Source organism: Ananas comosus, linkage group 21 (assembly GCF_001540865.1).
Source record: "Ananas comosus cultivar F153 linkage group 21, ASM154086v1, whole genome shotgun sequence".
NCBI lineage: Eukaryota > Viridiplantae > Streptophyta > Magnoliopsida > Poales > Bromeliaceae > Ananas > Ananas comosus.
Genome location: NC_033641.1, coordinates 640,811 through 655,247, shown reverse-complemented (window position 1 = coordinate 655,247; position 14,437 = coordinate 640,811). Strand labels below are relative to the sequence as shown.

Below are 14,437 nucleotides of genomic sequence, written 5' to 3'. Positions count from 1 at the left end.
ACACGACGCCTCCGTGGCGCCGAAATGGCGCCTCCGTTACACTGACGTGGCATTTTTCGTCAATTTTAACAATTATCTAACGACTGGAACTTAATTGAAATGAAATCAAGAGAATAGGGACTTGATTGCAAAAAAAAAAAGGTTGGGGACCAAATTGAAAAATAGTGTAAAGGTTAGGGACCATTGGTGTAATTAACCCTAATTAAGTATAAATTCATGGTTAGTACTTAGTAGGGCCCAAAGTGGTTTGGATAAAGTTCAAGGCAAAATTTATTTAAATTTTGCATGATTTAATTAAAAAATAATACCAATAACTAATTCTTTTACCTGCTATAAGTTAATACAAAATTTCTCTAACTTAAATTTAAAATTTTTAAAATTTAAAATTCAACGTTCTTAGAAATAGTACTATTTCTAAAATTACTATAATTTAAATTAATGCCTAAAGGAGAGAAACGTGAAAATTTCTAAAATAAATGCCTAAATTTGGAATGTCAATCAATTCCTAAAATTAATACAAAATTAAGGATATTAATCAAGAATTTCTTTAAATTTTGCATAATTTAATTATAAAATAATCTCGAATGAAATAACCCTTTTATCTACTATATGTTAAAATTATATCTTTACTCTCCATCGATCAACAGTTAAGAACTTTTATATTTTTTTATAAAATAAAGTACCGAATTATTTCTCATGTTAAAATTTAGCATTCGATATATATTCGTATCTAACTTTGTACCTAAAAAAAATTGAAAAATACTATGGATGCGAATATGATTTTTTAAGAAATTTGATCGTATTCAACGGTTTTCATCCCTTAAAAATAAAAGAGAGATATTAATGTATTGTAGGGAGATAAAGTAATTTTCTACCGTATTCTCCATTTATTTTACTATAATTCTCATGTTAAAATTGTATATGGAGTTTGAACATGACTATAAATCTTTAATTATTTTGTCTTTTTCCTTCTAATTTTATGTGATGCCTCACTTTTCGGGAATCATCCATTCTAGAACTATTTTAGCTCTAGCACGCTTAATCCTGTTACCTTCTTGAGTTTATTCATTGCCCAAAATACTATAGTCGAGTTAAAAAACTTAGCCCCTCTTGTATCTCATTATAGGACTATTCCAAATCCTAAGAATACCACATTTTAGTTTATTTTTATATATGTATATTATTATATATGACTATCTGAATAATATCTGAATGCAAATCTGACTTATATCTTAATCCGAATTCATTTTTACCAGATATGGTAATGAAAATTTAGTATCTGGTATATATCCGCGTCGAAAAATAATATGGATGCCAGTATGATTTTGTCAAAAAATGTCGACTGCATTAGACCGTTTTCACTCCCACTGGCTAGTGATAACGTGTAAACTAAAACTCTAATCGGGTAATCAAATTACTCCGGCGGCAAATTGATGATGTACAAATAAGAATTAAGACTTAATTACAATAGTTTATTATTTTTGTAAAAATATTATTGTATTATTATATTTTATTAATTTCTATCCTATATTATAAAGTTTATTTTATTGTTCTACTATTTTCTTTTCTCCTAGACACTACTCAACTATTTTTTTCTTGTTAATATATATATTACTATTAACAAATTTATTGTTTTTGATAAAATTTGACAACTTTGTTTTATGCTAGTTAAATAGTAAAAATAATGTAAAATAAATATCCATAATGGATTCATGAAAACTTCTATTAAATTATTTTCAAGTACCTTTTTGTTGTTTTATGTATTTTATTACTTTTATCTCAAAATGAGTTGAATATATGTTATGTCATTTTTAACCAGTAATTTGCTTATAGTTTAGAGATTGAAAAAAAAAAAAAAAAAAAAGGGATAATTGAGAAGTGCTTTTGAAAAGAAAAATAGTAGTGTAAAAAGTAAAAAAACATAGTCTAAAATGTAGAAAATTCTTATCTAAATACATGCTTTTTTATTTTTTTTCCTGTGACTTTTAAAAATCTATATTTTATCCTCTCAAAATTTCAAGTTGATGTATTTAACCCTCCTCTGTCAGGGTTTTGTCACTATTACGTCCATTTTTTATAATTTATACCAAAAATATTTTTGAAAATGACAAAAAAATATTAAATTTATTTTTTTCCTTAAAGGATAAGTAAGGGTAATTTGGTCATTTTGCATTCTTCATGTTAGAACAAATACCGCACAGAAAATCTGATTGTGATTAAAAATCTAACTAATTTTATGATAAAGCTAAAATCGAACTTACAAATAGACGCAAATATTCCAATAAAGATTTGATCTTATCCGGAAGCGTGTGAGGCACTGCCTTAGGGCGTATTTCCGTCCTTACGTGCGGCATTAACCGGAAATAATACCCCAAAGTACGACTGAAATTTCTCCTCCTACGAGCACAATTGTGATGGGGACTGACGGAGACTCTTTCGACACCCAATGGTAAAAGATCAAACAAAATAAGAAAAACCGCCTCAGAAACCATGGGCGATGAGAAGTCAGCGCATGGAGCGCGTACGTGCGCAACGTCCGCGCTCGGAGCGGACGTCCGTTTTAAAGGACGTTAACAATATATATATATATATATATATATATATATATATATAATAAGAATAAAAACAAATTAAGATTAATAAGTTAAAATAATAAAATAGAGGATTTTGAATTTTTCTCTAACACTTCATTATTGCTGTAACTTTCTGAAAATATTTCTAAACTTTTTTAGAGGGCAAAATGTACGTTTTTGAATGTCAAGGAGAAAAAGTGAAACGCTAGGTATTTATAGAAAATTTTTTTTATATTTTAGCCAAAAAAAATTATAAAGTGTTGTGTGGCATAGTGTAATTAAAGTCTAAACATAACTTAAGTCCATAATATAGCTAATGAGAAGGATTGTGAACACCGACCGTCCCTAGAGCAAATGGCAAAGGACTTGGTGGTTGGTACCCGAGACCCAAGTTCGAATCCTAATTGATTCACATTTCCAGCTAAGTTTATTTCTAAATGAAATAAACGAAGCGGGTAGTGTGCTACCTATTTCTCAAAAAAAAAAAAAAAAACAAAAAAGAGAGAAGGATTGTGAACAAGCCTTATATGAAAAGGAATCCACCACTGACTCTTTTTTTTTTTTGCAAATGTTTCAATCAATGAATGAAACCATTTCTTTTTCTTTTTTTTTTTTCGTTTTTTATCAATCCTATTAAGAGGATAAGAAGTGTCAATTTATACACAGTTGATAGGTTTTGACTTTTAAAAAGTTTTTGAGAAAGCAACAATTCATATAGGCCAATTTGCATAAAAAATTCACTTATTTTGGACTTTTGCAAAACGGGGCCACCTTTTTCGTTTTTGCAGATTCGGTCCGCTTTTTCAGCAAACTGACCAAAATACTCTTATACTTTTTTCTCTTTCCTCTTTCTCTCTCCTTTTTGTTTCTCTTGTTCTTTTTTCTCTCTTCCCAGAGAGCGGCGGAGACGGAGCGGAGGCGCCCATATACCTTTTTCTCTCTCCTCTTTTTTTTCTCGTTCTTTTTTTTTCTTTCTCTTCCCAGAGAGTGGCAGCGAGAAAGCGGAGGTGGCCTGCTTCGATTTTGTCCGGCGTATCCTTACTCTCACCCGCACAACCCCATTTTCCTCGCCTCCGATCCCGCCGAGACCGCGCCGCGACACTTTTTTTTTTTTTTTTACCTCTCCGACTCTCCTACACTGTCTCCGACGACGACGCTTCTCTTGCCCTTCTCCGCCCTCTCGTCCTCTCCCTCTCCCTCCTCCTCTGCCGCCTTCGACGACGATGCATCTTCGCAGGCGCCAACGCCGACACCGTGGAGGTCACTGCGGCGTTGCAGCCTCGGAGTGGGGGTCCTTAGCGGCGTCGTCGCCGGGGCTGTGACCGTTGGCAGAGAGGGGTGATCAAAAAAATAATAAAAAAAACAAGAAAAAAAATAAAGATAAAAACTTATAGAAAAAGAATGATAAAGATGAAATTCCATCGTTAACTGCAAAAAAAATTATAAGTTGCATTACTTAAAATGTAAACTGCAACTTTAAGATGAAAATTACACCTTTTGGGAGATATTTACACTGTTTTTTCTTCTTATTGCACTCTTTCAGTTGTAAACTGCATCCATTAAGATGAAAGTTACACTCTTTAAACGAAAGTTGCACTGTTTCTCCTCTTGTTGCATCATTTCTCCTCTTGCTATACTGTTTTTTATCTTAAACTGCACTCATTTAAGAGATATTTATACTGTTTCTTCTCTTGTTGCACTGTTTTTTTTCTTGTTACACCATTTATCCTCCTGTTATACTATTTTTTATCTTAAGCTGCACCCATTTAAGAGATATTTATACTGTTTCTCCTCTTATTGCACTGTTTCTTCTCTTGTTGTACAATTTCTCCTCCTGTTACACTATTTTTTATCTTCAGCTGCACCCATTTAAGAGATATTTATACCGTTTTTCCTCTTGTTGCACTGTTTCTTCTCATAGCACAAGAGGAGAAATAATGCAACAAGAGAAGAAACAGTGCAACAAGAGGAGAAACAGTATAAATATCTCTTAAATGGGTGCAGCTTAAAATAAAAAATAGTGTAACAGTAGGAGAAATGGTGCAACAAGAGAAGAAACAGTGCAACAAGAGGAGAAACAGTATAAATATCTCTTAAATGAATGCAGTTTAAGATAAAAAATAGCGTAACAGGAAGAGAAATGGTGCAACAAGAGAAGAAATAGTGCAACAAGAGGAGAAACAGTTAAAGAGCACTTTTACATACATAAAGCGCGGCTGAATAACCCATCATTATCAAAATGTTAGCTCCAAAGAGACATGGACTTAACTAAGACTTAAATTGAAATCTATTGCACAAAATTGAACAATTAAATAGCCTCATAAAGGGGTTGTAAAAAAATTAATAGACTAAAAAGAAAAACAGGGGAGATTTAAACCAACTTCTCTCACGCTCATCAATTTTAATCCAACTCTTAGTTTCTATTTTCAAATGGTGGTTGGAAAATCATATAAGTAGTAAAAAAAAAAAAATTGTTGAACATGTCAACAATTAGGTATACTAAGATGGGGAAAATTGGGAACATTAATTTGTTTATCAAGCAAATGGTTTCTTGTGTACAAGTGTAAAACCAACTTTGTCAATCACAAGTCCTACTTGTGTTTAACAAATTTTAAAAAAAACAAAAATACTTTAAAATCAAACACCTTATCTTCGTATATAGAGAGAGAGAGAGAGAGAATTTTATCGTGAAATTGAAGCTCTAAAAAATAAATTTTAATATTTTATATTCGACAAATAGAACCACGTAGAAATTTAAGTTAAATTGGTTTATACTCTCGCATAGTAGGATATTGAACCTGATAAAATTTACCATATAATTTATGCTTTATTGTTTTTTTTTCTTTATTTTTTCCCTAATAATATGTTACCCGATATGTACCCATAGAAGGTGGTGAACTACTTTTAAGCTATGGAGGTAGTAGGGATGTAAAAGGGTCGGATTTGGGGCGGATTTTCAAAAACCAGAATCCGACTCCAAACCCGAAACCTCTTTTTAATATTTCAAAATATATTATATTAAATTTAATTTTTTTAAATACAAATTCAAATATCACATCAAATTTTTATATACATATTATATATAATGTAAAATAAATTCGGATTCGGGTACAGTTAAAATTCATATCCAAATCCATATCCGTCGGGTTTTTATTTTTGATATTCATATTCGAAACCATATCCTTTTAGCATCGTGTATATCCGCTCTGTTCGGGTTCAGATTCGGATAAAATTTTGGGTATCCGTATCCATCGACATCCCTAGGAGGTAGCGGTTAAAAAAATAATAATAAAAGGTAATAGAAAAATAAAAAAAGAGTAGTGGTTTTAGTGGGCTGGGCCAAATCAAGTCAGTCTTGGGTTGATCTTAGCCCAAGTTTAGTCGAAACTGTAGGCTCGAGCCCGTCCAGCCCACATCGATTTTACTCGACCTAAGTTGTTAAAGAATTTTTTTTTTTTTTGAGAGATAGGTCACGCTACCCGCTTCATTTATTTCATTTAGAAATAAACTTAGTTGAAAATATAAATCAACTAGAATTCGATCTTGGGATTTCGGATACCAACCATCAAACCCTTTGTCACTTGCTCTAGGGACGGTCGGTAAGTTGTTAAAGAATGTTAGTCGCATATTGGATACTACTTAAAATGTCAGTCTCAGTATCGAAGCTATTTGGTTGAGTCAGAGCCCTTTAACATCGTATCGAAGCTCAGTTCACAACTTCAAATGCAACTCCCTCGCAGCTTAATTAGGTTCAGTTGATTCATTCAAGTCGATTGCATCGAATTCTCATCTGCGTGTTTACTTAAGCTTTTGGATTAGACCAGATCAGTCGATGAAGAGAATACGTACAAATTCAAAATCTCACGCATCCCCAAGCGTTCGCCAAGTGTCATGCACGCACATCATTGATGTGTGTCATGTCATGCACAAAAAGAAAAAAGTTTGATATAAACCATTTATTAATCTTGAATTTAAGTTAAATTTGTTTTCGTTCATAGATAAAATTTATTGGATCTAGTCAAAATAAAGTAGTAACTAGTAACTAGTGCTCAGATTCAATGAATCTCTTTGTTGCTGTGTACTATTTAAGATTAAAGTCTAATAAATTAGTTATTGTACTATGTAGGGTTAGATTGAGGCTCACTATGATAATTTAATAAGAGAGAGCAACTACTAACTAATTAAGGTAGCTAAAGCATTTACTTTTTATTTTGTTGGAGGATTATTTTTTGTTGCCTCGTTTAAACATGTGAGTTTAAGAGAGAGAGAGAGAGAGAGAGAGAGAGAATGTAGCCTATCTATTAAGTATTTTAAGTCTCCTTATTAATGTGTAGCTCTTGACCCATATTTATTACTCCATGCATACCAAACCAAAACACATTAAAACATTAATACAAATACAAATGTAACATCATATATATTATATATATAAATATAAATATATAAACAAAGCGCTCTCTCTCTCTCTCATATATGTAGAAATTGGAAGGATATGTTAGACCTAACTAATAGACTCACAATGAAGCCTCTCTCTCTCTCTCTCTCTCTCTCTCTCTCTCTCTCTCTCTCTCTCTCTCTCTCTCTCTTAGGGTTTCATTGTGCTAACCATTACACTTCAACATGACCCATCTCACCCTTCTCAAGGGCTTCTATGTCCTTCTCGCCACTACCACCGTCGCCACTGCTGCTGTCGTCTACTGCTTGCTCGTACTCCTTTCGACCACCTCCCGCCTCTGGGCCTTCACCGCATGCATGTTGCGGTTTCAAGTCAATCGGATGAACCTCTGACCCTCTCTCGGCCGTCACGCTTAGCTTCACGATCTCGACAACTTGCTCGGGCAACTTGTACTCTTCTATCATGGGCCTCTTGTTCTTGTAGGCTATGTAGAGCACCATTTGCATGATACCAAAGAGAAACCCTAATATGTTTGGTATCTATTTGCATGAGGAAAATAATAATAATAATAATAAGTTTGTTAGTAGCAAGAAAAAGATTATTACACTAAGAAAAATAGAAAAGAGTAAATAATCCATTACCGCGACGTATTTATCCTTCGTTAGCAAACCATATCCGAACCAAACAACGGCGCTCAATGTGAGGGAGAATGAAAGCGAGAACGGCATGAACTCGACACTCTTCGTACGAATTACAAGCCTCTAAAGAACCACAAACAAAATGCTAATAATTATTCATGTATAAACAATATCAATGACACCAAAAATCAGTAGTACATATATGTGTTTTGGTACTCACAATGATACTTAGTGGTGCGGCGAAAACGCTCACGGAGAAGCCCACGCAGACCCAACCGAGAATGTGAACTCGATCGGAGCCCTTCGATAGGAGGAGAGTAAGAAGAAGAATCAAAGCAAAGACTCCGACGTTCAAAACTAGTAGTATTTTTACCGTAAAAATCTGAATGAAACGAAATGAAATGTGTCACAAACTATAACAAGAATGCTATGTAAATATATGTATATATATAACAGTTATAATTGTTTCATACTTTGGCACTCTTTGGAGCGTAAACGAGATACATGACGATGTACACCGTCTCGATGAGGCATCCGAACGAGTTGATGCTGATGAGGAGGCCTTCGTTCGATTTAACGAGCGCGTAAAATATCCACAGCATGGCACTGAATAATGCGACGACGTAGGGCACCGATTGGAACCCTTCGGTCGATTTCTTCCAATAAATGCGGTAAAATGTGGGCCTAAAATAGCAAAAACCATATTAACATGCATGATTAGCTTAGCATAGCTAACAATGGAAAAAAGAGTACTACAAGGAAAATGATATGTAGATGAATATATATATATATATATATATATATATATATAATTCTTACACTGGACTTAAATACACCACACATGAGATGAAGTTACCTGAAATATAAACAATTCATGAGAAATAGTTAGCATATAGATGTTTAAGTAACACCAACCATTGGGTTTGTTGTATACATCTTTCTATAGTGATCAAATGATTAATATTTTCATGGTGCATTACTATTCTAATTATTTGATGAGTCTTTTGGGTTACAATTAATGGCCTATTTTTTATATAAAAAAGGTAAAGAGTTCCTTAGCAGTTAGAAACAAACAAAAGATTGAAAGGGACTAAAAAACTTCTGATTAAGTTGCACCATTCTCCTTGAATGTATACAAATATGTGTGTATATATATATATAGATGCACCCAACTCACTATTTTTCTTTTTTTGAAAAAAAAATAAAAGGAAAGAACAAGAACACAACAGTACATTATTATAATTGCTAGTAATTAACTACTCCCTCTTCCTTGGAAGAAACAATAAAAAAGAAAAATAAGCCTTAGCTTATTGAACTATATGGAAAATAAGGGGTGTTAATTATTTTGATATATATGTGTGTGTGTGTGTACATATATTTACCTAGGATGCCAAAGATGAGGACCAAAGGGTGGTTTAAAGGCAAAGGAGCCATCTCTCTATATCTCTCTAGAAACCTCTCTCTCTCTCTCTCTCTCTCTCTCTACAAAACCCTAACACTCTTCGCCTCGTCCGAGCGCCGAGAATGGACCGCGAGGAGGCTCGCCAACCTCACGAAAGCACACGGCGCTGCCGGAGGTGGTGTGGAGTTGGGGCTTTGGATACCTGAGGCTTGAGAGGAAGGTGAAGAATGGTCTCTCTATTTATAGTGTAAGGGGATGAGAGAGAGAGAGAGAGAGAGAGAGAGTGAGAGAGAGAGAGAGAGTGAGCATTTCTCACATTAGGTACACACAAAGAGTGAGGTGGTGGCTTGTTGTGAACACTTCACAACCTAATTACTAGTTATATCAACCACTTAGTTTACCCAAAGCACAATTAGGGTTCACAAACAAGTTTTTTAATCTTGCAAATTAAAAAGCTCTAGAGGTATATATATAAATAGCTACTATTACATACATGAAAATTGATTAAATAGAAAGTTTTTCGCAGCAATTTTAACACTCGCACTTACGTGCACGATACAGATCAGATAAATAAAATATATAGTTAACACACCAAATAAAATATGAAAATTTAATTCATTAAATATGAGATATTAAGAATAATATTATTCTATAACAATTTAAGTTTTGAAAGACAAACAGTTCTTTCTAATGATTTTAAAATAAATTTTCTGATAATTTAAGCTCATACAATTATATACCCAAAATTAAAGACTAATCAATCTGATAACTAAAAAACTCTTCAAAATAATTTAAACAACTATAAAACTTTGATAAATAAAGATGAAGCTACATAATTACATACTATATTATATATTTATATATACATATACGTTACACAAACTANAGCAAAATTCTCAGTTTTCACACATTGGTGGTGCGGTAGCTCTTTTGTGTGACCTACTGGGGCTGACCATCCCAAGGGTAGTGCAATGGTGGTAGGATGGTGTAGGCTTGACCGAACATGATAGGCGGTCATTCGGATTGGATTTGAATAGTTAGTAACCGATAGTTAGTTGATACATTCATTATACCTTATAGTTGCATTTTGAGCACTAGTATTAAAGATGCATAGTAGCTATAATTTTTTTTTTTCCAGCTTTTATTATTTTTGGCTCTTTTACTTACCCAGCTCTTTAACTTTCACTTTTGTGGACCTAGTAGGTAGCCCTTTGTTACTATCTGTTCTTGCAGAGCCTTCCGTCCCTATCGTTGCTACTGATCGAGGTAAGAGAGTCGCGAGTTAGTTTCCTATTTTCTTGTGTTGGTTGGTTAGAAGATCACCTATTTAGCTGGTTTTGAAGAGTAGTTTATTGTATATACTTTTAGCTTATGTTTTTTACTTTCAATTTTCAGAGGTGATTTTATACTTGATGGATAAACACCGATTGTTCTATTTTGAGACTTGTATGTACAGTGGATTACTTTTTAGCTTTTAGCAATTTTATTTCGTCTCTAATATTTGCTTGTAATAGCTCTTGTATTATTTACAAATACTTTTTTTGGTTCGTGTGCATAAGATTTTTTGTATAAGCGGTGGTCTGTTGACGAGTCCGGATTTGGCTGCAATTCGGGACGTGACAATAAATTTTAAATTATTTTAAAATAAACTTAAGCAAAAAAAAAAAATTATTTGTAAATAGCAAAAAAATTTTGCCAAATAATTTTATAAAATTATTTAACAAAAATTACTTTTTTATCTAAATTTTATCACACGCTTTACAGCTTTTTGATTAAAATCAATTCTTCAGATTAAAATTAATTATTATGCAAAAATCACGTTTTGACATAAATAGTCTACCCGCAATGGGGAACTAAATTTACCTTCCCTGGTCGTCCAGTTTGCGGTAAACTTTGTGAATCAATCGCACGAGTGGAAAGGAATGGGCATTTCGACGAGCACCAGCGAGGCGCCGCTGCAACAACCCTCCTCCTCCTCCTCCTCCTCTTCCTCCTCAGTTTCTCCTCATCCTCCGTCGCCGTCGCCGTCGCCGTCGCCGACGCCGTCGCCGACTCTCCATCAGACGGACGCCGACGAAGAGGACGAGAACGTGAAGCAGCTCAAAGAGTGCTCCTCCATCTACCTCTCTCTTCAGGCAACTTTAACCCCTCTCCCTCTTAATTCGCACTCCCATTCCCCTCTCTTTTGTATATTCATCATTTGTTTCTCTATTCTCTGTATCTTCTTTCCCTCTCCCAATCTCATTTCAGGAATGCCTCGCTGAAACCAACAGGAACTGGAAGGCCTGCCAGCGAGGTACTTAACCAACACACTCTTCCCCCCTTCTTCTCTCTCTCTGTTATAATATACATACCCATGATTTAATTTACTTAGATATGCTGGAGGGCTCCAATGAATTGGTAGATCATGTCATTCTTCTTCCAATGCTGCTAAAAATTTACATGAGAATTGTCCCGCACCGAATAAATTAATAAAAGAATAAAAGCCTCATGTACACTAATTAGGCTCAAGTTTTTAGGTCGAACAAATTATATTAGATATGTCGCTTCCTCCGAATCATAAAAGCTGATGATCTAGCAATCCTGGGCTACTCATCTACCAATGGACCTAGAACTGAAAGGCTTAAGCATCATTGCAACACATGGGACTGGGCTAATCTCGGGGATGTTATTTGAGAGTTCGCATATGTGCAATTTCACTTAGGAAATTGCTATAGGATTGATATATTCTAGTGGAGCTACACACAACAAGCTTAAGCTTTTAGATTAAATGGATTTCATTAGATATGTCACATCTCTAGAACAATGTGGTACTGGGCTGAACCCAAAATTCCTTAACAACCTCTATAGTAAATGAGCCATAAAATTTCTTGCTACAATTGTTGGGTGAAGATGTCTTTGTCGCTGCAACAGTAGGGCAAAGATGACAAGTCTGATGGGTACAAAATCCAAGGAGAATTAAGAAAAGAAAGAAGAATTTAAAGAGCATAAGTGCACAGCTGATCTAGGTGGTCCCTGTATATATATATATATATATATATATATATATATAGAGAGAGAGAGAGAGAGAGAGAGAGAGAGAGAGTCCGACGGGATACTATCGATAGCACCAAGTGTTTGGCACACATCCTTTTTTCCACCGTTAGATTTAACTTTTTGACTACTTTCACCCGTTAAATTATACTATTCAACTAATAACTCACTCAACCCTCAGGGGCCCATATCATCATAACCGTATATTTTTTCATCCAATGACTGAAAACCTAATAACACCAATAACTTGGTGTTATTAATAGTATTCCAGCCTAGTTATATATATATATATATATATATATATATATATATGATTTTGGCCTATGCACATGTACATTTTGTTATACATATTATCCAAAATATTGATCAAATAGGAAACGATTTAGGAGAGGTAATAAAATGTGGGAATTAAATAAACCCATGACTTAATTAGAATTGAGGGTACTTAACTAGAATCTAGGCTTTGATATTATATTATTACAGGACACCACAATGAAAAACGTCGTATTTCGATTGATTTGCAAATCTAATAAACAAAGATATTTAGTGTCCTTTATTACTATTGTATTGAGCTAGGTTTGAAAGATATATGATTTGATAGTGAGAAATCATATTTATACAATTTCTAAGTGTGTATATATAATTATATTTATATATTATATGTATGAAAGATGAATTTAATTAATGACTAGGAATTTCTGAATTATGAATAATATTATTGTAAGAAATTATTGCCCAAAAAATCAAATTTTAGTGCTTTATCACTTTGGGAAAAAAAGTAACGCAACAAGCCAAACCTATATAAGTGCTTCTACAAATAGGGCTACTGATCAACAAAGCACGGTTGTTGCTTTCACTTCCTAAAGAGTTTTACATCATTTTTGGTAGGCCAACAAATTAATTGAAGGAAAACAAATAAATAAAGAAATAAATTATAGCAATTAAGGGAAAGATTACTAAAAACTTGGAGTTAAATGAATGCAATATATACAAGATATTCATATATAGAGAGAGGGGTTTTTTTATTTGAGAGAGAGAAAACATTTCAAACAAGTTGTATACAAATGATGTATCTACTTCTTAATGCATAGTCACAATTTTTTTTTTTTTGTGTGTAATTGATGTAGCATAGAAACATGAGGAGAAATGCTATATATACCAAAATTTCCGAAAACAAATAATATAATCTCACTCAAAAAAAAAAAAAAGTTAATGGTTAGATTAGCATTAATAACATTAATTTGAGAACGCTAAACATACACGTGCGTGTTAACGATGATTTTCGCACGTTGTTCTCGTTGATCACGATAATTTCAATATTAACTACATGCGCGATCAACGACAGTAGGCAGCAAGCGCACATACGTACGCGTGATCTGCGTACACGTTCGTAATTAATTTGTTTGGCAATCCTCTATATATGTTAATTTACTCATATTATCATATATTTGAGGAATTTTTAGAGGATTTTTATAAATAAAATAGTTAGCGCTTTTTTAAACAGCTTTATACATATACATATGTGTACATATATATATATATATAAATCTAGATCTCAAGGCTCCAAAATTAAGCTAAATGACAATAGTGTTAGTGTTGCTTATGTATGTATATATATGTGTTTACTTTTATGTATATTTAAGTGTACTAGTAAATGGTTATATATTCTTTTCATGCATTAGTTACAACCTTTTTCTTTTTTACTTTTTCTTTTTTCTTTTTCTTTTTTTTGACTTTCCCGTCATACATACACTTGTGTGCATGCCTTTCTTGCTTTTGTAGCTTTATCTTTTTTAGCCGTTAAAAAGGGTAAGTAAGGGACAAAAAGCAATTACGTACTTTGTATTCTCTCTCTCTCTCTCTCTCTCTCTCTCTCATGCATACATGGATCACTTAATTTTGTGAGAAGGTTTGGTGCATTTTTGGTTGTTGAATCTGAAATTTAGCTGAATATGTGGAGGTGGGTCAGGAGAGGCCTAATCATATGACTTGGAGAAGAGTATTAATGATGCTACAGATACTCTCAAAGATCTCGTGATCAAAAATTACATACACGGCCGTAAAATGGTAATTACGTACGATCATTTCTGAACTGCGCGCTATCTATAAGATCGATCTTTTGAGTAATATAGTATATATAATCTGAGCTAGTTATTCTCAATCTATTATCTCCCTCGTCCTCTGTCATGCATGTACATGAGCAGTAAAGTAATAATATACTAAAAACTATCATGCGTGGATCATACTGATCATGATTAGTGAATCATGCGCAAGTTTTGAACCACCGCCAGTATATCAATGACACTTTTGATCGGAACCGTCTAAAGAGATCGAAAGCATTATTAAGTTGAGTAAAGAAGAGCCGTTGAGTTTTCTTTTTTTAAAAAAAAGGCTA

The 14,437-nt window shown here is 33.4% G+C and overlaps 2 protein-coding genes across 2 annotated transcripts in view; one reads left to right on the top strand and one right to left on the bottom strand.

Moving 5' to 3' along the window:
* LOC109726183 (bidirectional sugar transporter SWEET14-like) overlaps positions 1–9,258 on the bottom strand; it is a 94,454-nt gene extending 85,196 nt beyond the window's left edge. The window contains exons 1-6 of the mRNA XM_020255665.1: positions 8,990–9,258; positions 8,427–8,463; positions 8,081–8,291; positions 7,828–7,989; positions 7,611–7,730; positions 7,137–7,508 (exon numbers count right to left, since the gene is read on the bottom strand). Coding sequence (XP_020111254.1) covers positions 7,182–7,508; positions 7,611–7,730; positions 7,828–7,989; positions 8,081–8,291; positions 8,427–8,463; positions 8,990–9,041 — 909 coding nt within the window. The 5' untranslated portion in view covers positions 9,042–9,258 and the 3' untranslated portion in view covers positions 7,137–7,181. The remainder of the gene's footprint in view (positions 1–7,136; positions 7,509–7,610; positions 7,731–7,827; positions 7,990–8,080; positions 8,292–8,426; positions 8,464–8,989) is intronic.
* On the top strand, positions 10,205–11,313 carry LOC109726730 (putative uncharacterized protein DDB_G0290521). Its single transcript, XM_020256517.1, has 3 exons — positions 10,205–10,275; positions 10,890–11,144; positions 11,260–11,313. The coding sequence occupies exons 2-3, from the start codon at positions 10,932–10,934 to the stop codon at positions 11,311–11,313; spliced, it is 267 nt and encodes an 88-aa protein (XP_020112106.1). The 5' UTR covers positions 10,205–10,275; positions 10,890–10,931.